Genomic DNA, 25,267 nt, shown 5'->3' on the forward strand with positions numbered 1-25,267 from the left:
TTTAAAGAAGAACTAATACCTATTGTTCTGAAGCTGTTTTGAAAAATAGAAGTGGAAGGAAAACTTCCAAACTCTTTCTATGAGGCCAGCATTACCTTGATCCCAAAACCAGACAAAGACCCCATCAAAAAGGAGAATTATAAACCACTATCCCTAATGAACATACATGCAAAATTCCCACCAAGATGCTAGCCAGTAGGCTCCAACAGTACATTAAAAGGATTATTCACCACGACCAAGTGGGATTAGTTCTGGGCTGCAAGGGTGGTTCAATATCCACAAATCAATCAATGTGATACACTACATGGTTAAAAGAAAGGACAAGAACCGTATGACCCTCTCATAAAATGCAGAGAAAGCATTTGACAAAGTACAGCATCCTTTCTTGATTAAAACCCTCCACAGTGTAGGGATTAGGGGAGCATACCCTCAATATCATCAAAGCCATCTGTGAAAAGCCCACAGCAAATATCATTCTCAATGGTGAGAAACTGAGAGCTTTTCCCCGAGGGTCAGGAACATGACAGGGATGTCCACTCTCACCACTGTTCTTCAGCATAGTCCTAGAAGTCCTAGCCTCAGCAATCAGACAACAAAAAGAAATAAAAGGCATATGAATCAGCAAAGAAAAAGTCACACTCACACTCTTGGCAGATGACATGGTACTCTATGCGGAAAACCGAAAAGACTCCACCCCCAAATTACTAGAACTCATACAGGAATTCAGCAACATGGCAGGATATAAAATCAATGCACAGCAATCCCTTGCATTTCTGTACACTAACAGACAAAAGAAAGAGAAATAAGGGAATCGATTCCATTTACAATTGCACCAAAACCCACAAGATACCTAGGAATAAATCTAACCAAAGAGGCAAAGGCTCTGTACTCAGAAAACGATAGAACACTCAAGAAAGAAATTGAGGGAGAAAGAAAATGGAAAGGAAAGGGGAAAATGGAAAGGAAAGGGGAAAATGGAAAGGAAAGGGGAAAATGGAAAGGAAAGGGGAAAATGCTCATGGACTGTGAGAACAAATATTGTTAAAATGTCTATGCTACCTAGAGCAATCTACATATTCAGTGCAATCCCTATCAAAAAACCATCAACTTTTTTCACAGAGCTGGAACAAATAATCCTAAAATTTGTATGGAACCAAAAAAGACTCCGAATAGCCAGATGAATGTTGAAAAAGAACCAAAGTGGTGGCATCGCAATCCTGGACTTCAAGTTCTTTTACAAAGCTGCAATCATGAAGATGGTATGGTACTGGTACAAAACAGGCACATAGATCAAGGGAATAGAGTAGAGAACCCAGAAATGGACCCTCAAGTCTATGGTCAACTAATCTTCGACAAAGCAGGAAGAAATATCCAATCAAAAAAAGACAGTCTCTTCAGCAAATGATGCTGTGAAAATTGGACAGCCACATGCAGAAGAATGAAACTGGACCATTTTCTTACATCATACACAAAAATAGACTCATAATGGATGAAGGATCTAAATGTGAGACAGGAATCCATCAAAAGTTCTAGAGGAGAACACAGGCAGCAACCTCTGTGACCTTGGCCACAGCATCTTCTTGCTAGCCATGTCTCCTAAGGCAAGGAAAACAAAAGCAAAAATGAACTATTGGGACTTCATCAAGATAAAAGCTTTTGCACTGCAAAGGAAATAATCGACAAAACCAAGACAACTGACAGAATGGGACAGATAAAGGGCTAGTATCCAAAATCTATAAACTTACAGAACTCAACCGCCAAAGAACAAATAATCCAGTCAAGAAATGGGCAGAAGACATAAATGATCATCTCTCCAAAGAAGACATACAAATGGCCAACAGACACATGAAAAGATGCTCCACATCCCTCAGTGTCAGGGAAATACAAATCACAACCACAATGAAATACCACCTCACGCTGGTCAGAATGGCTAAAATTAACAATTCAGGAAACAACAAATGTTGGTGAGGATGCGGAGAAGGGGAAGCCCTCTTACACTGTTGGTGGGAATGCAAGCTGGTTCAGCCACTCTGGAAGACAGTATGAAGGTTCCTCAGAAAGTTGAAAATAGAGCTACTCTGTGAGCCAGCAATTGCACTAGTAGGTATTTACCACAAAGATACAAATGTAGTGATCTGAAGGGGCACCTGCACCCTAATGTTTATAGTAGTAATGTCCACAAAGTTAAGCTGCAGAAAGAGCCATGATGTCTATCAACAGATGAATGGATAAAGAAGATGTCTTCTATATATAAGACATATTTATACAATGGAATATTACTCAACCATCAAAAAATGAAATCTTGCCATTTGCAACTCATGGACAGAACTGAAGGGCATTATGCTGAGCGAAGTAAGTCAATCAGAGAAAGATAATTATTGTATGATCTCACTGATATGTGGAATTTAAGAAACAAAACAGGAAAAAAAAAAAAAACAGAGGCTCATAGGGAAGGGAGGGAAAAATAAAACAAGCCAAAATCAGAGAGAGAGACAAACCATAAGAGACTCTTAATCATAGGAAACAAACTGAGGGTTGAGTGGAGGGGGGTCAGGAGATGTGGTAACTGGGTGATGGATGTTATGGAGTGCACAGATGTAATTAGCACTGTGTGTATAAGACTGATAAATCACTGAAGTCTGCCTCTGAAACTAATAACACACTATATGTTAATTAATTGAATTTAAATTTATAAAATAGTAAAAAAAAAATAGTCTCCTCTTACATGTGTTTAGTGATTAATGTATCACTTTGGAGACTTTCTGATCTAGTTAGTACATACAGAATTTTGAGTTTTAAAATTCTGAACTTTTGCGTATTAAAAAGAAAATGCAACACTTGGTTCAGATGGCAGACCGAACTCAGCATTTACCTGCTTTCCCTCAAATAAAATCCCATTAACAATAAAGAAATTTTTAAAAATAGAATAAGTTGCTAAAAGCACAAAAACAGGAGCAGGACACATCAGAGGACTAAAGGTTTTGAAAACAGAATGGGGGATGCCTGGGTGGCTCGGTCGGTAAAGTGTCTGCCTTTGGCTCGAGTCTTGGGATCAAATCCTGCATTGGACTCCTTGCTCAACAGGGAGCCTGCTTCTCCCTCTGCCTGCCTCCTCACCCTGACAAATAAATAAATAAAATCTTTAAAAAAAAAAAAAAAAAAGGAAAGAAAGAAAAGAGAATGGAAGTTGGATTGGAAAGCAGAATGGATCATACCAAAGAATAACCCCTAACAGAGGAAGACACACCTCAAAAACATTTTGAAATAAGAGAAGGTGGCAGCACAGGTGGTGACCGTTTTGTTTTGTTTTGTTTTGTGTTTTGTTTTTTGTTTTACAATGGAGTCCCCTGTGATTGGCTGGTGTGGAGAGCAAGAGTGAGAAGGGAAAGCAAAATCAAGATGTTTGAAGAATTAACCTGTAGGTTGGCTTCAGGGTTAGGCCTCTAACACTTCTGCATAGCAGTGGCATTTGCTTCAAACAGAAGGCTCCAGGAGTCCTCTAAAAAAGCAAATGATCAACTTAGACTTATCGTGGTGATCATTTCATAGCATATATAACTGTCAAATCACTGTGTTGTACACTGGAAACTAATATAATATTGCATGCTAACCACTCCAATTTGAAAAAAGGTAAAAGACAAAGGAAATTGAGGCCCGGAGACATTAAGCAATTTGCCTAAATCAAAGAAAGAAGGAAGCCAATGTGGAACAGTGTGGAAAACCTGGACCTTAGAGTTAGAGCATGTGCTCTGATTTAGACTTTGCCCAAATTCTACCCCCAGCAAAGTACTTCCTTCAGCCATTCAACAAACATTGAACACCTCTCTGTGCTGGTCTGTGTACTTGATGGTGAGGACATGACAATATTAAATCTTATTAAGCATGACGATATTAAGCAAGGAAGACAAGTTGCTGTCTTCACAGTCAAATGGGAGAGGGAGACCGTGAATCAGCACTAGTTATTATATTAAGAATTTACTCCTCTGCCAGATACTATGCCAAGAGCTTGAGGTATAGTAACTTGTGTAATCCTTGCAGCGGGGGTACTGTTATTACTCTGGCTTGAAAATGAGTCAGAGAATATTTAAATTACGAGTAATAAGCTTAGGACTCTAAAAAAAAAAAAACCCACCTCAAATTACCTGTTTCAGAGAAGCCAGGGTTTCAACATGAGGGTTAGTGCTCTACAGTCCTCTGTTTTGGGGCCTTTTTTTTTTTTTTAAATAGGGGTTTGATGTAAACTCCAGCTTGCCTATCAGCCTGCCTGATTTCTACCTGCTCACCCTAAAATGAAACAGATTTGTTAATATGCTTGTGCCTGGAACCAGCCGATTATTCAAAGGAGAGGCCAGAGTTGGCAGAAGAAGCCGTGTAGTCTTGCTCTTTCATTTATAAATGTGAATGGGAAATCAAAGGAAACATGAAAACAGAAAAGAAGTATCACAAGTTGGGTTGTGATACCTCTGCTGAACTTAACATTATGCAGCTATTAAAATATTTACAAAGAATTTTCAATGTAAGGATGCCTGGGTGCCTCAGATGGTTGAGCATCTGCCTTCAGCTCAGGTCATCGTCTCCAGGTCCTGGGATCGAGCCCCACATAGGGCTCCTGGCTCAACAGGGAGTCTACTTCTGCCTCTCCCCCTGCTCATGCTCTCTCTCTGTATCTCTCTGTCTCAAATGAATAAATTGAAAAAAAAAAAAAAAGAATTTTCAATGTAAAGAAAATGCTTTATTAGTAAAAAAAAAAAAATCTGTAGCTTTAACGGAAGATTGTCAATATTTTGTGTGGCAAGGGAAGCTGTAGTCATTTTGTGTTTGCACATCATTCAAATCTAGAATATATCCACGACTAATAACATGAGCTTTTTCTTCCATTAAAAATCTTAAACCGGGGGACCTGGGTGGCATAGTCAGTGGAGCATGCAACTCTTTATCTCAGGGTTGAGGGTTTGATTTTTTTTTTATTATGATATGTTATTCACCATATAGTACATCATTAGTTTTTGATGTAATGTTCCATGATTCATTGTTTGTGTATAACACCCAGTGCTCCATGCAATACGTGCCCTCCTTACTACCCATCACCGAGCTAGCCAATCCCCCCACCCCCTCCCCTCTAAAACCCTCAGTTTGTTTCCCAGAGTCCATAGTCTCTCATGGTTCATTTCCCCCTCTGTTCCCCCCCCCTTGGTTTTCCCCTTCCTTCTCCTACCAATCTCCCTGCTATTCCTTCTGTTCCACAAATGAGTGAGACCATGTGATAATTGTCTTTCTCTGCTTAACTTATTTCGCTTAGCACAATCTCCTCCATTCCCATCCATGTTGATGCAAATGTTGGGTAATCATTCTTTCTGATGGCTGAGTAATATCCCATTGTATATATGGACCACATCTCCTTTAACTATTCGTCTGCTGAAGGGCATCTTGGCTCCTTCCACAGTTTGGCTGTTGTGGACAATGCTGCTTTGAACATTGGGGTGCCTGTGGCCCTTCTCTTCACTACGTCTGTATCTTTGGGGTAAATACCCAGTAGTGCAATTGCTGGGTCATAGGGTAGCTCTATTTTTAACTTTTTGAGGAACCTCCGCACTGTTTTCCAAGGTGCCTGTACCAACTTGCATTCCCACCAAGAGTGTAAGAGGGTTCCCTTTCTCCACATTCTCTCCAACACTTGTTGTTTCTTGCCTTGTCAGTTTTTGCCATTCTAATTGGAGTAAGGTGGTATCTCAATGTGGTTTTGATTTGAATTTCCCTGATGGTTAATGATGTTGAACATTTTTTCATGTGTCTGTTAGCCATTTGTATGTCTTCATTGGAAAACTGTCTGTTCATATCTTCTGCCCATTTTTTTATTTGATTATTTGTGTCTTGAGTATTGAGTTTGAGAAGTTCTTTATAGGTCTTGGATACCAGCCTTTTATCTGTCCCAAGTTGGGTATAGAGATTACTTAAAATCTTAAAAAAAAAAAATCTTAAACCAATATCTGTAAAAATGTTTTATCCTGCAGAATGATTCTGAACAATACTAAGCCCTGTCTATGAACATATACATTTGAAATGATATCTGGAGAAAAGTAATTAGCTTTTTCAAAATAGGAGGGGGAAAGCCTATAACATTCTATCCAATATTATTATAACTAAGTTTATAAAAATTAAAAGTCATGTCTAGAAAACAAGATTGTCATATAATACACCAATATTTTAACAGTATACATCTTTAGTAAGACTCTTGGTGACTTTTTCTTAATACTTTTACATATTTTTCCAAATTTTTATAATGGGGAAAAAAAACTTAATTTAAACTACTCAAATGATCTTTGAAATTCCTTGGATTTCATAAAGTGAAAATATAAGAACCCATTATCTATGAAAATGTTAAAAGGCAATTTTTCCTATTTAAAATGGATAAGGAGGGGCGCTTGGGTGGCTTAGTCAATTAAGCATCTGGCTCTTGATTTCAGCTCAGGTCATGATCTCAGGGTCATGAGATCAAGCCCGCAATGGGCTCACACTGAGTGTGGAGACTGCTTAAGATTCTCTCTCTCCCTCACTCTCCCTCTGCTGCGTGTGCATGCTCTCTCTCTAAAAAAAAATAAAAATAAAATGGAAAAGGAGTCCTAAAAGTAGCATATAAAACAAGAACTAGCAACATAGTCTTGAGAATACACTTGTAATGATAACATTAGTCATATTTTCCTATTCAGTATAATAATGTACTAATAAAGAACTGTTGCTTTTTTCTAATAGACTTAAGTTTAAAGTGAAAAACTTATTGCAAAATTATTTGTAGGCTCAGATTTAAGATTCTGAACCAATATACTGCAAAGGAGTATCTCAATCAGTGAATGAGGAAGTTAGATGTTAAAGTTGCTATTTGGGGAGAATTGATCAGGCATCAAGAGTATTTTCTGTTTTCTTCTTTCACCAGTATACTGTTTTTCATACTCTAAGAACTAAAGAAAGCTTCTTTGTAATGAGATATTTTATATTAATTCTGACTCCTGTCATACTACAATCAGATTTTGCAGACCTCTAAATGGATGGACTTTAGAACAGGAAGTATTAAATCACACAAGTTTTAAAATAATTATGTAAACATTGGATAATTTAATTTCTCAGAACGGTAGTATCATAAAGAGGTAGTCAGAGATGAGGAGTTTGTAAATGTATTGCATAATATATTTCTTATCAAACACAGTAGCATTGACTATTTCCATGGCAGTACAAGGGATGGAAATAATAAACAACCCTAAACAGGAAATCTCCAATTCAACCGACTTCCTGACAGAAATGATGAATGCTGTTCATCCTGGTTAGAAAGAGCTGTCCTTTGTCTTCTTGCAGTTTTCACTAAATACATCAGTTCCCTAGACTAGCCATGCTTAATAAAGAGAACATTTTTGTATATTATATGACAGTAAAGGAGTGGAACAATTTTAGAAAATAATTTCTTAATGTGGCCTTGTGACAATAGTCACAGATTTTAATCTAGTAATTCTAGCCTAAGTGTAAAAAAAAAAAAAAATAGGGACACAGAGGCTATAATAGCAAAATATTGGAAAATGCCATCATGGTCCATATTTTAGTTTATCTTGATTCTTTTAGTTGCACAAATTGGAGATTATTATTATTATTGTTTTATGTGGCTAGTTTTTAATTTAGACTTACCCATGTATTTATCACTTTATTTACTGTTTCTTCTTGCAACTCAGATGTTTCTTTTAGGATTAAGTTCCTTTAATGAGAATCTGCTAGTAACCTTTCCTTTGATCTTTCTTTTTTCCTTTCCTTTTCCTTTTTTTTTTGCTCAGAGAGGAAAGTAATGATTCAGATTCAGATTCTCTCTGTTTCTTTATTTCTAATGCCTTTATTTTGCCCTAATTCTTGAAGGATTCTTTTATTGCATATAGAATTCTAGGTTGACAGTTATTTTCTCCCGGCAACTGAAGACATTATCATACTGATTTCTGGCTTTGTTTGTTGCTCTGGGAAGTCCGTTCTCAATTGTTTAATTATCAGTGATCTGCATGCACTTGGGTGTTTCAGTTGGTTAAGTGTCCAACTCTTGATTTTGGGTCAGGTCATCATCTCGGGTTGTGAGATCAAGCCCCATGTTGGACTCTGCTCAGCGGGGAGTCTGCTGGAGATTTCTCTCCCTCTCCCTCTGCCCCTACCCCTCTCTGTCTCTCTCTCAAATAAATAAATCTTTTAAAAAAAATTATCATTGATCTGTCCTTCCACCCTACCCTACTTTTAAGAGCTTTTATTTCTCCTTGATGCTCAACAGTTGTGCTTTGGCTTATTGTGTTTTCTGAACTTGAGGATTGGTGTTTTTTATCAGTTCTAAACACTCAGATGTAATTTTTTCCAGTATTCCCTCTTCTCATACTCTTTAGGGTCCCCAATTAGACTGATCTGAGAACTTTTCTCTATATCCAGCATATCCCTTAGCCTTTTGTATTTTCCTTCTATTGAATTTCTGTGCTTCATTCAAAAAAGGAGTAATTTCTTCATATTTGTCTTCCAGTTTATTTTTTTTTCAGCTATATCTAATCTTTTCAACCATCCTTAGGGCAGTAATTCTCAAAATTTGGAGTGTCAGAATTGCCAGGGCTACTAAAGAATACAGAAGCTCTAGGCTGTTTGTGTTTTTTGTTTGTGTTTTTGTTTTTTTATAATAATTTTTTATTATGTTAGTCACCATACAGTACACCCCTAGATTTTGATGTAAAGTTCCATGATTCATTACTTGTGTAAAACACCCAGTGCACCATGCAATACGTGCCCTCCTTAATACCCATCACCAGCCTATCCCATTGCCCCACTCCCCTCCCCTCTGAACCCCTCAGTTTGTTTCCCAGAGTCCATAGTCTCTCCTGGTTCATTCCCTCTTCTGTTTACCCCCCCTTTCTTCTTCCCTTTCTTCTACCGATCTTCCTACTTCTTATGTTCCATAAATGAGTGAAACCATATGATAATTGTCTTTCTCTGCTTGACTTATTTCGCTTAGCATTATCTCCTCCGGTCCCGTCCGTTGCTGCAAATGTTGTGAAATCGTTCTTTTTGATGGCTGAGTAATATTCCATTGTAGATATGGACCACATCTTATTAATCCAGTCATCTGTTGAAGGGCATCTCAGCTCCAGGCTAGTAAAGAATACAGAAGCTCTAGGCTCTTTGAAGTAGGATAGGTGATGGATCCTTGTGTTCTCATCAAGTGCCCCAAGTAATTCTGATACCACCGAAGTTTAAGAACCGCTGCTTGAATTTTTATATTTAATTAATGTGGTTTTTCTTTTCCTCAAGTTGCATTTGATTCTTTTACCTCTTTTTTGGGGGGGGGGGTTCTTTTTCAAATTTGGCCAATTTTGATAACCCTTGTCATACATTTAACTCCTTCCTTTATTCTTGAAATCTATTGGACACAAATACTTTATTCTGTATCTGATCATTACTTTATCTGTGGTCTTTGGGGAGTGTGATTCTGTTTTGTTACAGTATTAGTTTTGCTAATTCTTGCTAATGGTGGCTTGAAATTTAGTAACACCTGAAGAGTCAGGCTTTTTTATTCTGACCACTGAGGAATTTCCTTATTGTTCTTCCAGCACAGCTATTCATTACTACATGTATTTTTTTTCATTATTTTAAATATTTTCTCTGGCATTTCTGGTTGGTTTCTATGATCACCCAGTGAGCTATATTGCTAAAAATGGGACACTCAAATCTTGGTACAAGATTTTGGAAGTCTGTTATCTAATATCGAGACAGCATAATTTTGTGAGCAGCAAACCTCTAGAATTGTTTATACTTGTGTATCTGGTTTTAGAAAGAAATATTACTGATTTAATAGCAGCTTGAAAAGCCTCTTCACCTACGTATGTTTACTTTGGATATTTCCAGCTTATGGCATTATTCGCTTTGTATTAACTTTAGCTAATGAACTTTTTTCTTGTTATTACTTTAAGGAAGTAATTGAGTTCTTTGTCCAAAATGAAAATTCAGGGGACAGATGGAAAAAACCTTTAGTGATTGATAAACTTAAGGTAAGAAAAATAAAACCTTTAACGTTGGAAAATGTACGTGCAGGTGTATTATGAAACCTTAGTTTGTTATTGCTGTTGTTGTTATATATGTAGAGAATAAATATATCAATAATAACTTTTTAAAAAGAAACTTAAAAACAGAATCTATAGTATTCAAATCAGGTTACATAGTGTTTTGTATGTGGTATGTGATGAAGATAGCCTCTTACAGCTGTTGAAGGAAAAAATATGATCAGCACCACTCACTATCATCCGTTGTGAAGTTGCAGTAGAAGTCAAGCAGGACATTTGTCCCACATGGGCTCAGTCTAAATTTCATGTTTTTAAATCCTAACCACAACACATGTACGAAATTAAAATGTATAAAATAGTATGTTTGGCATAATTATACTCAAATGTGGGAGATCTGTAATAACTATGATTCAATAAGAAGTACTCAGGAAACCAAATTTAGTTTTTCAGCCAAATCTAAGGAAACTTGAGGAAAAGGCATTTCTTTAACAGTTAGGAAACTGTTGATTTATAATGGGTTAGTAACTCTGGTTTCACACAGTGTAGGGTAAATAAAACAAATAACTTCATAAGTGTTTTTAAATTTCAAAAAGCATAAATAGCAATATCTTTTAAAAATAAACTATTTTAGTTCATGGTAAATTATGATCACTCTGGCATATTCATCACCTTAACAGGAAATGGCCAAAGCAGAAGGCCTCTGGAACTTGTTTTTGCCAGCTGTAAGCGGTCTCAGCCAGGTGGACTATGCCTTGATTGCTGAAGAAACAGGAAAATGCTTTTTTGCTCCAGATGTCTTTAACTGCCAAGCACCAGGTTACTATATTATTTAAGAACAGAACTTTCTGACATATTTTGATCAGTATTTGAAATTCCTCTATTTTATGACAGGAAGTTTTCCTACACAAAGTCATTGGTTTATAAACTTGTCTGCAATTTTACTTCTCTGTTACTTTGATTTAAATATTTTTAAAAATGGATCTGATATTCTCTTGAATTATTCTTTTATTAAACATCATTGTATTAAGAGTATTAGTGAATAGAGGCCACCTCCAAAGGGACTGGCAATATAAAGATTACAGTTCCATGATTGAGTTTTAGATATTTACATGGCTAGTTGGAATGGATATAGAGTTCCAAATCTTTTGGTTAGCCTCACTAATCTCTCCATTTCTTCACCAGTTTGGTTTTTTTTTTTTTAAGTTTTTAAAAATTTATTTAATCTCTGCACGCAACATGGGGCTCAAACTCACGACCCTGAGATCAAGAGTAACACACTCTTGCAACTGAGCCAGCCAGGCGCCCTTAATCACCAGTTAATTATTAATTACTTACTGTGTGCCAGGCACTGTTCTAGATCCTTGGGATGTATCAAAGAATAAAATACACAAACATTCCTGCCCTCATGGAGCTGATGTTCTAATGGAGGGAGACAAAAATAAATAATAGATATCGTAAGTAAGTAAATTATATAGTAAGTTTGAAGATGAAAAGTGCTTTGGGAGGAAAAAAAAACCCAGCAGGGTAGGGCAGCACTGGAATGCTGGGGAACAAGAAATGCAAATTACAATTTAACATGGAATGGTCAGGATAGGCCTTACTGAGAAAATGATGTACGATAAAGAAGGTAAGAGAGTTAGCTATGGGGATATCTGGGGAAGGAATTTCTATAGCAGAGGAAACAAAATATGCATAGACCCTAAGGCAAGAGTATAATTAGTGTATTCCAAGAAGAGTCAAGGAGGCTGGCATAGTTAGGAGAATAGTAAGAGAAGATATCAGAGAGGAAAGGGCCTTATAGGGCAGGTAAGGGCATATACATCCTGTGAAATGGGAAGCCATGGGAGATTTGACCAGAGGAGTAACAAGATGTTATGTCAGTTTTAAAAGAATCACTTCGACTACTATGTTGGTAATTAACAAAAGGAGGGAAGGAAGAAGGCAGGAGTCTGTTGTACTAATCCTCGTTAGAGATGATGGGGATTTGTTTTAGGGTGGTAGCAGTGGAAAAGGTGAGAAGTAGAAAGATTCTAAATATATTTTGAAGGAAGAGCAAAGAGGATTTCCTGATTGGATGTGGGGAAGTCAAGGATGCCTCCAAAGATTTTGGCATGAAAAATTGGAAGGATAAGGGAAGGAGGCCAACTTTTCTTTAAAAAGGTAATATGGAAGAGGGGTGCCCGGTGGCTCAGTCGGTTAAGTGTCTGCTTTTGGCTCAGGTCATGATCTCAGGGTCCTGAGATCAAGTCCCATGTTGGGCTCTCTGCTTAGCAGAGAGTCTGCTTCTCCCTCTCACTCTCCCTCTATGTTCTCCCTCTCTCTCTGTCTCTCAATTAAATAAATAAAAAAATTTTTTTAAAGGTAATATGGAAGAGATAAACCTGGAATGTGGTCTGTAGAAGGTGTTTTCAAACCTGGATTTGTCAAAGAACTGGCTAAGGAACTTAAAAAACGAAACAAAAAAACCCAAAAAAGAAAAAAACAGATTCACAGGCTCCATCCCTGTAGATTTGATTCAGTAGGTCTGGGGTAGACCCTGGGAATGTCTTTTGTCTTTTTTCCCCGAAGTTACTCTAGTTATTCTATTGCTTCCAGTCAAGGACCAACATTTGATTTGTTGTAGAGGATGGATGGTATGATATACTACGTTGTCACTGAGCAAGTTAGACGTCAGCATTGCCTTTTGTGCTCATTGTATGGGCCTGCTGCTAAAGCTCTCTGAAAAAGAGTTAACGTAGGATGGAACTACCAAAAAAATATATATTGGCTATCTGAGAGAAAACACAATCTGGTGGCATAGCAAAGTGTTTGCACAGTGGACTTTGACTCCCATTTATTTGGAACTATTAAGGTAGTTATAGACTTCTGATGATGGTTGAATTTATCTGCGGTGGTTTTCCCTCTGCAAATCACCAATTTACCAAATTACTGCTGTACTACATTTTAATCCAATATGAGGCTATTGTAAAAGTCAAGAAATCTATCACAGAATTTCTAAAGATTTCATCTCATTTATGTGTAGCTATTACATTATACTGTAAAGGTGGCACAATTTTGTGGATGGAGAACTGGTAGTCTTTTGTTTTAAAACTTTTTTTATTGCTACTCAGAAATATAATTTATATTGTGACCTAATATGTAGCATATGTAGTTGTAGTGTATGTTCATGGATGGATGGATGGATTGGGCAAGAGATTTGGGGAACAAGAAGAGAGGCGTATATATTACTGAAAAAGGGTTTTATGAAATAGTTTACTACATACAATATATTCAGATATTTTCTAGTGAGTCTAATCTACTGTGTTCTATTTTGATCTATTTCATTTTTTAGAGAATGCTAGCCATATTCCATTAAATTGATTTCATGACATAGTAATAAGTCATAATATAAAAAATAATGCTATAGAAGACTTCCTTTGCAGACACAGTTCTGCCACTATTTCTTCATTTGTCCTGTGAACTCACTTTTCACTAGGAGATCATTTGCCTCGCATTAAAATTTCTAGTATTAAAATTTCATGAGTCTATCAGTTGTACTGTCTAAATGATATCACCAAACTGCTGAAATTTTAAAATTGGCCAGGAAAATACATTTTCTTTGGCCAGAGTATGATCAGCAACTCTCCTTAGCAAACATCCTTAGCAAGGATGTATAAAACCATAAGTAGAAAACTAGGCATTTTCTCTTTATAGTGGAGATATCTTCATGAAGGCCTTGGGGCATTGTGTTTCAGAGCATTTCCAAAGCAGATAAAGAAGGGAATGTAATTGACGCCAATTAAATACTTCGGGAGGTTTCTTAAGTATGAAAGATGAATTTCTACTCAAGCTTTCCAAATAGTTCTAAAAGCTTATGGGAAACATATGTAGTCTTCCAATTTGTCATTTGTTTCGGATTTTTTGCCCTTCACGAAGTCGTGCAATATTGTATGTTAGAATGTTGAAAATAGCAATTTTAATTCTACAGCTATTACTAGAAAATTTGGGGGGCTTGTAGGGATTTGTAGAAGAAACTTATCTAGGCTTTTTCCCAACCCATGAATGATAGCTTCGTTTTGCCAGCTTCTCAGAATAGACACAATTTTTGGAAAGATCTTAGTCAATATTACCTCATTTGAACTATAACAAGAAACAGTGAATTTAAAATAAGCAAACAGTGAGCTTCATTAATTATAACTCAAGACTCATTTTCTCCCTCAAAAAGAATTTTAAACTGATGTTAATCTACTAGGAATTTTGTGCATTTTGATGTAACTTTGGCTCTGTTGGTAGTGTCTGAACAGAGTACAAACACATTTTGAGAGACTTAAATTGGATTTAACTCCATTTTCATAGGCATTTCAGTGACTGTCCTTCAAGTCATGTTTAGAGGTGATACTGAAAAATTCTTCCTGAAAGTCTGATGAATAATCAGGGCACCTGGGTGGCTCAGTTGGTTAAGTGTCCAAGTCTTGATTTCAGCTCAGGCCATGATCTCAGGGTTGTGGGATCGAGCCCTGTGTCGGGTCTCTCACTCTCTAAAATACAATAAATAAATATTTTTTAAAAATCTTATGACTGGGGCGCCTGGGTGGCACAGCGGATAAGCATCTGCCTTCGACTCAGGGCGTGATCCCGGCGTTATGGGATCGAGCCCCACATCAGGCTCCTCCGCTATGAGCCTGCTTCTTCCTCTCCCACTCCCCCTGCTTGTGTTCCCTCTCTTGCTGGCTGTCTCTATCTCTGTCGAATAAATAAAATCTTAAAAAAAAAAAATCTTATGACTGATCAGTTTTCAAGGGAGAGGGTTTTTTTTGTTTGTTTTTTTTTTAAGATTTTTGTCAGAAAGAGAAAGAGTGCACAAGCAGGGGGAGCAGCAGGCAGAGGGAGAAGCAGGCCCCCCACTGAGCAGGGAGCCCAATGAAAAGGTTTTAAATAGTATTTTTTAAGAAGTTTGATAGAAACAAATATCAGAGAAAAGCCCCTAGACTGTTTTGCTCCATGGCAGATACGAAGCATTCTTTTTTATATGAGAGTGATAGCAGTGTATCAGTTACTGAACAGTGCCCTCTTAGGATTGGAAAGGGTCTTTGAAGTTGTCTGCTGTCAGGGATTCTGTGTTTAGCATTCTTGAGATACGACCTAGTACTTTTCTAGATGGTACGGGGTGCACAGAAGTAAGAGCAATGGTAGAGGTAAAGAGACAATAATTACTCTGTGAGTTCAGAGGAAGGAGAGATTGCTGACTGGGTAACCAGAGATTCTTCGCAATGGAAGTGGCTCAGAAGCAGGAATTTATTTAGGAATGATGGGTAAGAACTGGACTTGTGAGAAGGCTTGGCACAGGCAAAAATGTGAAAGTTAGAGAGCACAGTGCATGTTTGAGGAACAGGAATCTCAGCAATGGCGTCTCAGTAGAGCATGTAATGATAATTGTTCTCCAGGAGCATTGCAGTCACTCCTAGCAAAGCATATTTGCAAGAAAACAGGGAAAGATAAGACGGTAGATTGTTTTCCTTAGTCCTAATTGAGTCAGACCTCATTAAAGCCATGCTTTATTGGGATGAAGCAGACAAGTGTGTGTAATTCAACACAAATCGAATAAATATGCACCAAATGCCATATACTTATAATAACTATTTATGGCATACCTTCATTATAAATTATATTTACTATTAATGTTTCAAAATATTTTTGTAAGCAAATGTTTGCTTTAAAAAGATACGTGCGTATATTATCAACGTAAAGTTTGGATTTCATATTGGTAAATTTTTAAATGCAAAAGAAATGTTTTTTCTTTTTACATACAGACACAGGGAACATGGAAGTGCTCCACCTATATGGAAGTGAAAAGCAGAAGCAGCAGTGGCTTGAGCCTCTTCTTCAAGGGAACATTGCCTCCTGCTTCTGTATGACAGGTAAAAGCAAACCATGGTTCTTCCCTTGTGCAGTCAGTCATCCTATAGTAATTATGGATGAGCTAAAATGGAAGAGTGGCTCTGTGTTTCAGGCAAATTTGCCCATGGACAGAGATGGGCATATGTTTGTTTTGAGCCCAGTTTCGAATTTTGGCATTTCTAAATGTGCAGAACTAAATTGTCCTCCCCTTTGGGAGGATACCAGGTGATGTTTTCTGGCCTTCTACTTTAGGCATTTAGCAGCAGAGTAAAACTAACTTCATAATCTTTTGACTTGCATTTCTAAAATTGCCAGGTATATGTATTTAATATCTTTTTTGCCCTTATGTGTGAAATATTAATCTGTGTAATAATTTTTATTGATAGTTACAAAATACTTAACTCTGCCATAAACCTAGAAAAATAGACCATTCACCAATGCTGGTCACATAGTTCAAATTATGATCATGTGGGGAGGTAAAATTAGGAGCATGTTAAAAATGGGTTTGGTACCATTTGTACATAGGAAACAGCAATTAAGAATTCTTCGAAGGAAAAAGTCATCATTTTATAGTTGAGTTTAGTAAACTAAATGTCATCTGGCCTTAATTTTAGCCGGATTTAAAAGTCTTCTATAACTTTGTATATATTTATAATAACAAAGCTGATCTCCATTTAAAATTGGTGAGAGGGGCGCCTGGGTGGCGCAGTCCTTAAGCGGCTGCCTTTGGCTCAGGGCGTGATCCCGGAGTTCCGGGATCGAGTCCCACATCAGGCTCCTCCGCTGTGAGCCTGCTTCTTCCTCTCCCACTCCCCCTGCTGTGTTCCCTCTTTCGCTGGCTGTCTCTCTGTCACAGAAATAAATATAATCTTTCACAAAAAAAAAAAAAAAAAGAGTAAGAACTCTTAAAAAAAAATAAAATAAAATAGGTGAGAGATATTTATTGAACATCTGCAGGGACATGTTATCTTCAAAGCACTAACTGGAGGTTACAAAATAAGTACATAGCTCCTTTCTAAAGGAACCCCATGGGTCTCTAGTCTTAGAAATAGAACACACAAAATACCTGAAGGACCCATTTAATCTGTATTAACAATACAGATTACTATGATTGAGGGCTAGCCTGTACATTTTGAAATGCCATGTAGTAAAGCAGTTGTGTAAGGGTGTCCTATGGAAAACTTTCTGTTGAGCAGGCTTTATAGAATGCAAAATAAGAGCATTCCTGATGGAATTTGCAAGACACAGTTGGAAATTGTCTAAGATGGTAAACTAGATGGTGGGGAAATCTGGCTTGCAAATATTTAGTATTTAGTAGATTTCCATTGTGGACAGTAAACAATAATATTCTTAATCTACTTTTGATGATTGGAGAAAGGATTGAGTGAGTTATCTTAAATCACGTATCAGTGAGGAAACCAAGAACACAATTCAGATTGCTGATCCCCAGTGTTTGAAATTCATTCATTCATTCTTCCAATGCACATTTACTGAATACCTACTATGTATAGGTTATAGGAGAACCAGGGGGGAAGGGGGGAAGGATAGGAACATGCCTCTTTTGTAAACTGATGATGTCTGCCTGCCTGTAAATTCAAACTTTGCTTATTTATAGAGCCCGGTGTAGCTTCAAGTGATGCCACAAATATTGAATGTAGCATCCAACGAGATGGAGATAGCTATGTAATTGATGGCAAGAAATGGTTCAGCAGTGGTGAGTATTCAGATCCATCCGTTGTCCCAGGTGCTGTGCTAGAATAATATGATACACAGTTCTTAGTTTCATGATCACCGTTCTTTAAATTCTGCCTTCGAAAGCAAGTTCAAATTTAGAAATATTTGATTAAAAAAAGTAATTTTCAAAATTACTTTCATAATTATTTTGGAGAGAGGGAGAGGTGCAGTGGTGGGGGATAGGGCAGAGGCAGAGGGAGAGAGAAACTCTAAGCAAACTGCATGCTGAGTGCGGAGCCTGACCTGGGAATTGATCTCACGACCCCGAGATCAGAACCTGAGCCGAAACCAAGAGCCAGAGGCTCAACCGACAGAGCCAAATAGGTGCCCCAAAGAAAAATAATTTTAAAATAACATATCATGATTAGGTGATATTTATTTTAAGAGCAGAAAACATGTCTGTTTTTTCTCTACAATTTTACAGTTCACAATTTTTTATGGTTTGTGAGAGAAAAGTCATATTAGTGTACACTATTGACCACTGTAATTTCTATCAAAATTAAATTTCAGTAGGGACATATTAAATGAACTATAATAATTTATAAATTATTGTATTTTAAAAAGATAAGATGTACATGTTATTAAAAATTGTTTATTGTGTCACATATGTTTATTGCTTAAAAATGCAAGTGTATAAGCAGAACAAATAATCTGTACATAAGAAAGTGTATTGTGTAGTCAACCCTCAGTAATAGACTCACATAAATGGATGAGCCCTTTAGGAAGTCACAAAATCGGCATCTATGTAAATATGATTAACTGAAGATTGCTTCTAGAGTATACATATCAATCTAACAGGATAACCAGTTTATTACTAAAGAAAATTGACATCATGGAAGCAAATTATATGTTCAGAAATTTACCAGAGATAAAAAGGAAAAAAAAAAGTAATTTACCAGGGATGTATTAAAAGGGCCAGTAAAGCTTTTTATTTAATTCTTTTATTGTTAAATTGTTATTCTTTCTGGGGTCTTAGGAAATCACTTACCAACTAAGAAAAAGGAAAAAAGGATTAAATTTTGCTGTATGGCTATACAAGTACTGAAATTATGCAGTGAAATCATTCTTACATTAAAATTCAGATCATTTAAAGTAATCAGAAATGCCCCTTAATATAAGACTTTTTATTGATCTGTTCAGATGGCTTAATTCATAGCACAGTGCTTTTGTTATTTATGCCTGTTAATACTATTTTCCTATATTAATTTTAAGTTCATGTTTTGTGCATTTATTATTTCGTTTCCTCCTCTTCCTGGTTGCTATATTCTCCCCATCCTCCCGTCACCTCTTGATTGCTATAAGTTGGCACCACGGTGTTTGAGATCTAAGTTTCAGAATAAAGCAGATGTTTTATTTGAGGGAGAAGCATCATTCATGTGTATCGAAGCAAGAGAGAGCAGTTTTACATTTAAATGCTAAAAGTACTGGTTGGCTCTGTAGGATCTTCTGAATCGAAAGGAATCTCTTCCACGTTTTGTCTTTGTCTTCTCCAGGACCCGTATTTCTTAGCAACTTTCATGATGTAGTTTTTAAAAGAGGCGCCCATGAAAACATACAAGATTGGGTTGAGGCAGCTGTGAAACAATGCAATGCTCTCTGTGATTTGGATGGCAACATCCATGCGTTTGCTCATGTCGCAGTCGGTGATCAAGGAGTAGATGATGTCTATAACTTGGCAGAACCTGACAATGTTATAAGGCAGCTGCGTGACAATGAAAACTATAACCACGGTGAACAGAACTTTGAGGGGTCGAGATTTTTTAATATTGGGCATCCTGATGAGTGTCCTTGCTGTGACAAAGTAGCACACTCCCATAATAAGAAAGGGTATTACAAATCCGATGCAGATTTCCAGCATTTGAATTGATGCTTTCACTGATGTTCCTAGGTGATATGGAAAGATGGGAATGCACCTAGCCTTGTGATTTACTGTATAAAAAACCAGCTGAGGTATACTCAGCAAGATGGCAGCCATCCAGACACAGCAACAGATAAGCCAGCATGATTTCCCCACTCCTGATTGACTTGGAGCTTTAGTTACTGCCCAGTATCTGTCTATGCTGATACAAGCCAGGAACTGCATTCCAGAGACGAAGTTGACTGTGTACAAGGCTGAAGTGACTTTGCACATGATTTTCCCTAAAACCCATCCATGAACTGCATTAACTGCCCAAAAAGGCAGAGTGAATAGAAGGAGTAAATCTGCCACTGCCAAATTCAGGATGTACACATCTGTTTTGGTTCTCTGCTTCTTGTAATAGGCATAAATTGCCACTACTGTGGAATTGCCTGCAATTCCAATGATGAAAGCTATTGTGAAGAAGGCAGGCAAGAAAACTTTTGCAAATTTTCTGACTTCCTCTTTTATACAGATCACTTCATACTGACTGTAGTCATGAGTGCCATTCACTTCATTTTCCTCATAGTAGTAATCTGTTGACTGGTTGTGTTCCAAAGCCATGGCTCCAATCTAAATTTCAAAAAGAGTACAGGATATTCATTTTAATATCGTTTAAGAGGAGATACTTTTTAATCTAGCATATGTTTTGTTCTTTTACTAGAAAGTAGGTTGTTGTTATAACATAGGTGAGGCTGAATCTGCCGCTTTTTGAAATTTGAAACTCTTCAGGGGAAGCCACATTGGAGTATACCCCCAAGATTAGTTCTTCTTCCTTTGTTTTTACAAGTCTGTGTGCAGGAGCTGGAATTTACACAAGAAAGATAAAAATAATACCCTGAGGAAATTTTCTTAATCATTAAACCCTAAATCAAAGTAATGACTTTTATGTAAAAATAGTTTTTAAAATATGAAAATTTAGTCGGATTTCAACAAAAGGAATAAAAAATGTTATATTTTTTACATATACAACTTTGTGATTCTTATGGAGGATATTGGCAGTAAATTAAATTAGAAATTATTTTATTCATCTAAAATAAATTTATTTTTATTATTTATAAACTTATTTTTAAAAATGAATTTATTTTAAAATAAGTTAAATAAATTACCTCAGTATTTATGCTTAAGTTCACTGGTTGGCCTTTATAAAACAAAGTCTCCTCCAGTTAGCTTTCCTTCAAAACCTGTCACACGTGCTGAATGTATGCTACCATTCAGTAGCATCGTTCCACCAATTACCTAAGTCTTAAGCCTACACTGTCCTTGACCTCTCTCACCTTCATCCCTAATTTCCAGTCAGCCCCTAAATTCTGATTTTACCTTCCAAATAGATTGTGAATCTGTCTCTTTTAATTTGCCTCTTTGACACACCTGCACCATTCGACCACCATTGTTTCTTACCTGGCCTGTTACAATATCTTCCCAACTGGTATCTGCTATTCTTATTCTTCCTTACCACCTCTCTGTCAAAATCATTTTTCTTTTTCCTTTTTTTTTTTTTTTTTATTTTTTTTTTTTTTTTTAATTTTATTTATTTATTTAACAGAGAGAGAACACAAACAGGGGGAGCAGCAGACAGGGCGAGGGAGAAGCAGTCTCACCGAGCAGGGAGCCCGATGTTGGGCTCAATCCCAGGACCCTGGGATCATGACCTGAGCTGAAGGCAGACCCTTAACGACTGAGCCACCCAGGCGCCCCATCAAAATCATTTTTCTTACTGCCACTAGAGTTCTGTATCTCTGAAATGTCAATCTGTCACTCTTCTACTTAGCTCCTCACCTGAAAGACACATTTCTCCACCCGAAAGATACAATCCAAGGTCCTTAGCATGATGCCCAAGGCTCCCTCCATAATGTGGTCCCAACCATGGTTCCTGCTACATCTCTCTACTATGCACCCCACGCTGTGCTGCATCTCTCTACTATACGCCCCAGACAGTTACACTACTCATCTGCAAGCAGTTGCTGGCACCAGCCATGCTGCAGCACATGTCTACATCATTACTCATTCTGTTCCTTCATCTGGTAGACTATTTCCTGCCCTTCCCTTAAAGGGCCGATTCCTCCTCAGTTAACATCACCTCCCCAGAAGACTTTGCTGATCCGATAGCTACATCTACATACATACCTACATTCATTCTCAGAGAACTGACCCCATCCTGCGGAAAAGATGGGTTTCTTTATTCCCTAAAAGTATGACCTGTTGGATTTATGTTTGTAATGAATAGCTTAGAAGAAAAGCTTACAAAACTAATTACAAAAATAATACTTAAAATAAATACAATGTATGTTCTTACAGAGTGGCTGGTATACAGTAGGTGCTCAGTAAGTATCTGTCAAACTAAAGGTTTTACAAGCAGATATAAAGCTATTAGTCTAGAATAGGTAGATGATATGGCAGGAATCTTCTTGTCTCATTATTAGTTATTTTACTATATTGGTTAACACCTTATAGAAGTAAAATAAGCTCACACAGAATTCACAAGTTTGGGGTTTTCTTTAAAGATTTTATTTATTTGACAGAGAGAGAGCACAGGCAGGGGGAGTGGCAGGCAGAGGGAGAGGGAGAAGCTGGCTCCCCTATGAGCAAGGAGCCCGATAAGGGGCCCCATCCCAGGACCCTGGGATGGTGACCTGAGCCGAAGGCAGATGCTTAACTGACCAAGCCACCCAGGCGCCCCCCCCCCCGAATTCACAAGTTTTAAAATGTATATAAAAATGACTTTCGGTGTTTTTATTTTACTGCTGAGTTTCATTTTGCTTTTTCCTTAGCCTGTCACTCTTTGGTTATTTTTGTCCTTGGAAGAAGCTCTGATATTCTTATAGAATCATTAATGAAAATATTATTTTCAAAACAGTGTGCCAACTTGTACATTTCCAAAAGAATATTCTTATTCTTACTAACCGTTTTTTGGATGAGTAAAGCAAAGAAGGTCCCTCAAGGAAATACACCACATAGAAGAACTGCTTTCATTATGTAAAAACCAGGTGCCAACAATTTAAAATGACTGTTGTAAGTTTATTTGGAAAGTTCCAATCTGGAAGACCATTCTGGTCATCATTTTCTTATGTGTTAATTATTAACACAGTATGAACTTTGTTCTTTCTTTCTCATTCATCACAAATCTTGAACCTGATGATAAGAAATAATATGCCCAAATAATATAAGACATTAAGGAAGTATATTTTTAAATTCTTATTTAAAAAATTCTTACTAAAAAATATGAGTCAATAGGACAGGAATTGAAATTATTTGCAGGAATTGATCCTCTGGCAGATATATAGGAGCACATTTTAGATGTCTTTATAATTATTACAAGAACAAAAAAATAGCATTTGTAAAATAAAGCAGAAAAAATGGTATAGCAAAACCTATTTTCTCATTAACAAAGTTTTATACGCAAGTAATGGTATTAACATCAGAAATATTTTCTTCTTGCTATATTCAGATTTTTAAGATTAAAGTATATAGCTGTTTTCAAATAGCTCTTTTTTGCACATGTTAACGTTTAGACTTTTGTGCATCAAGACTTCCTTTACAAAAGTAAATATACAAAGTCTTTGGGCTTTAAAAAACAATCTTATCCAAGTTAGAATGAGAAAATGAGAAAACCAACCTGTTTCAGCGTGCAGAGAGGAGCAGTCTTGAGTGTAGAGTAAAATCAAATGACCTCTTTAACTCAGGCTACTTTTGTTTTCGTTTTACACCCCGCCTTTGTCTTGCATCCAAGAGGGCTTTCCTGAAATTTAACCTTGTGAGCACTTGATCTTTTATTTTTTTGTATAACCATACTGTGAAGTCAAATCCAACTTCTAAAGTGTCTTAGGGTACAAATTTGAAAGAATTCCATCTTGTTTCAAAAACTACATACCTTTCAAAGTTTCCACTTAGATGAAAGGAACAAGAAAATGCCTGCAGCTGAGGAACCAATGGCCAAACCAAAAAAATTCACCCCAGAGAGCATCAGGGCAGCTAATGAGCACTTGTAGGTAGGATCTAGAGAAATACTCCCAAAAGTTATTTTGTTTAGGAAAGAGAAGAAAAATGACTTTAAATCAGAAAGTTCTTTTTTTTTTTTTTTTTAAGATTTTATTTATTTATTTATTTGACAGAGATAGAGACAGCCAGCGAAGAGAGGGAACACAAGCAGGGGGAGTGGGAGAAGAAGAAGCAGGCTCCCAGTGGTGGAGCCTGATGTGGGACTTGATCCCAGAACGCTGGGATCATGCCCTGAGCCAAAGGCAGACGCTTAACGACTGAGCCACCCAGGCACCCCCAGAAAGTTCTTTTTAAAGACTAAATTATCACAGACTAAATTCTGAGTAATAATTAGGCAGTTATAGAACTTCATATTTTTTGTGCCACATCATTTAATATTTTACTTAAACTATTAAACTACTCTTGGCTTTGCTGTATTTCTTCCCTATCCTTGACCCCAGAGTATGCCTTTCCCCATGACTTTATCTTGCCTTCTTTAAACTTTTTTTTCAAAGACCAGCATACAAACCTTCAAAATCCTTCTGCTGGGCAACTTTGTTTTTCCCACACTTCCAAACAAATGAAAATTAGAGAAGAAATGCATGCAGATTCAGCCCTTCTATTTGAACTGGACTCTCAATACATTTGCATAACAGTGCCCTTTATTTCTTTTCTCATGCAAAGCTAGGCTCAGTCTCCACCTGCAGAAATTATAGACAGCATATAGATGGTTCTTGTTTTTTGTTTTTTGTTTTTTTTTTTATCCTTCCTGACACCATGTGTCTTTTGATTGGGACATTTAGTCCATTGACATTCAAAGTAATTATCGATCTATTAGGTATTTATTGCTATTTTGTTACTTGTTTTGTGGTTGTTTTTGCAGTTTTTCTCTGATCCTTTCTTCTCTTGCTCTCATGGTTTGCTGGTCTTTAGTGATATACTTGGATTCCTTACTCTTCATTTTTTGCATGTCTATTACTGTTTTTTGATTTGTGTTACCATTAGGTTTATATATAACATCTTTTGCGTATAGTAATCTGTATTAGCTGGTGGTTGCTTAATTTTGAACTCATTCTTTACTCCCCTCCACATTTCAGATATTTGATATCATATTTTACATCCTTTTATTTTGTGCTTCTCTTGACTGAGTTTTACAGATATACTTAATTTTTTTTTTGCTTTTGTGCTTCCTGTTTTTTTTTTTACTCTTACTTACGGTTTTTGTTTTCCATTCAGAGTCCCCCCTTAACACTTCTTGTAGGGCTGGTTTAGTGGTCATGAATTCTTTTAACTTTTGTTTGGGAACTTCTTTATCTCCTCTTCTATTCTGAATGATAACCTTGCTGGATAGAGTATTCTTGGCTGCAGATTTTTCCCTTTTAGCACTTTGAATACACTATGCCACTCTCGACTGGAAAGTTTCTCCTGAAAAATGAGCTGATAGACTTACAGTGTTTCCTTTGTATCTAACAGTCTTCATTTCTCTTGCAACCTGTAACATTCTTTATCACTATTTTTTTGCCATTTTAATTACTGTGTGTCTTGGTGTGGACTTCCTTGGGTTCAATTTGTTGAGGGAATCTCTGTGCCTCCTGAATCTGGATCTGTGTTTCCCTTCCCAGATTCAGCAAGTTTTCAGCCTTACTTCTTCAATTACATTTTCTGCCTCCCTTTCTCTCTCTTCTGGTATCCCTATAATGTGAATATTATTATGCTTGATGGA

General features: G+C 36.9%; 2 protein-coding genes across 5 annotated transcripts in view; one reads left to right on the forward strand and one right to left on the reverse strand.

Annotated features, from left to right (window-relative positions):
* ACAD11 (acyl-CoA dehydrogenase family member 11) overlaps positions 1-25,267 on the forward strand; it is a 96,888-nt gene that overhangs the window by 38,272 nt on the left and 33,349 nt on the right. For both annotated transcript variants that reach the window (XM_040636809.1, XM_040636810.1), the window contains 4 exons: positions 9,969-10,046; positions 10,736-10,874; positions 15,848-15,955; positions 17,551-17,649. In XM_040636809.1, the coding sequence (XP_040492743.1) occupies positions 9,969-10,046; positions 10,736-10,874; positions 15,848-15,955; positions 17,551-17,649 (424 nt within the window). The remainder of the gene's footprint in view (positions 1-9,968; positions 10,047-10,735; positions 10,875-15,847; positions 15,956-17,550; positions 17,650-25,267) is intronic.
* Positions 17,970-23,689, reverse strand: ACKR4 (atypical chemokine receptor 4). Of its 3 annotated transcripts, XM_008708635.2 has the most exons (3): positions 23,183-23,689; positions 22,471-22,698; positions 17,970-20,139 (listed from the first exon to the last, which is right to left on the reverse strand). In XM_008708635.2, exon 3 carries the CDS (start codon positions 20,128-20,130, stop codon positions 19,078-19,080), a length of 1,053 nt encoding a protein of 350 aa, XP_008706857.1. In that variant the 5' UTR covers positions 20,131-20,139; positions 22,471-22,698; positions 23,183-23,689; the 3' UTR covers positions 17,970-19,077. The 3 variants fall into 3 exon arrangements, with proteins under 3 accessions (XP_008706857.1, XP_008706851.1, XP_008706846.1); XM_008708629.2 differs by lacking the exon at positions 22,471-22,698; XM_008708624.2 differs by lacking the exon at positions 22,471-22,698 and having other exon boundaries at positions 17,971-20,370; positions 23,183-23,688.

Source organism: Ursus maritimus, unplaced genomic scaffold (genome assembly GCF_017311325.1).
Source record: "Ursus maritimus isolate PB19 unplaced genomic scaffold, ASM1731132v1 scaffold_20, whole genome shotgun sequence".
NCBI classification, from domain to species: Eukaryota; Metazoa; Chordata; class Mammalia; order Carnivora; family Ursidae; genus Ursus; species Ursus maritimus.

Excerpts from the sequence above, each read along its gene's own strand:
- ACKR4 (XM_008708629.2), bottom strand. The coding sequence starts at position 20,130 with ATGGCTTTGGAACACAACCAGTCAACAGATTACTACTATGAGGAAAAT.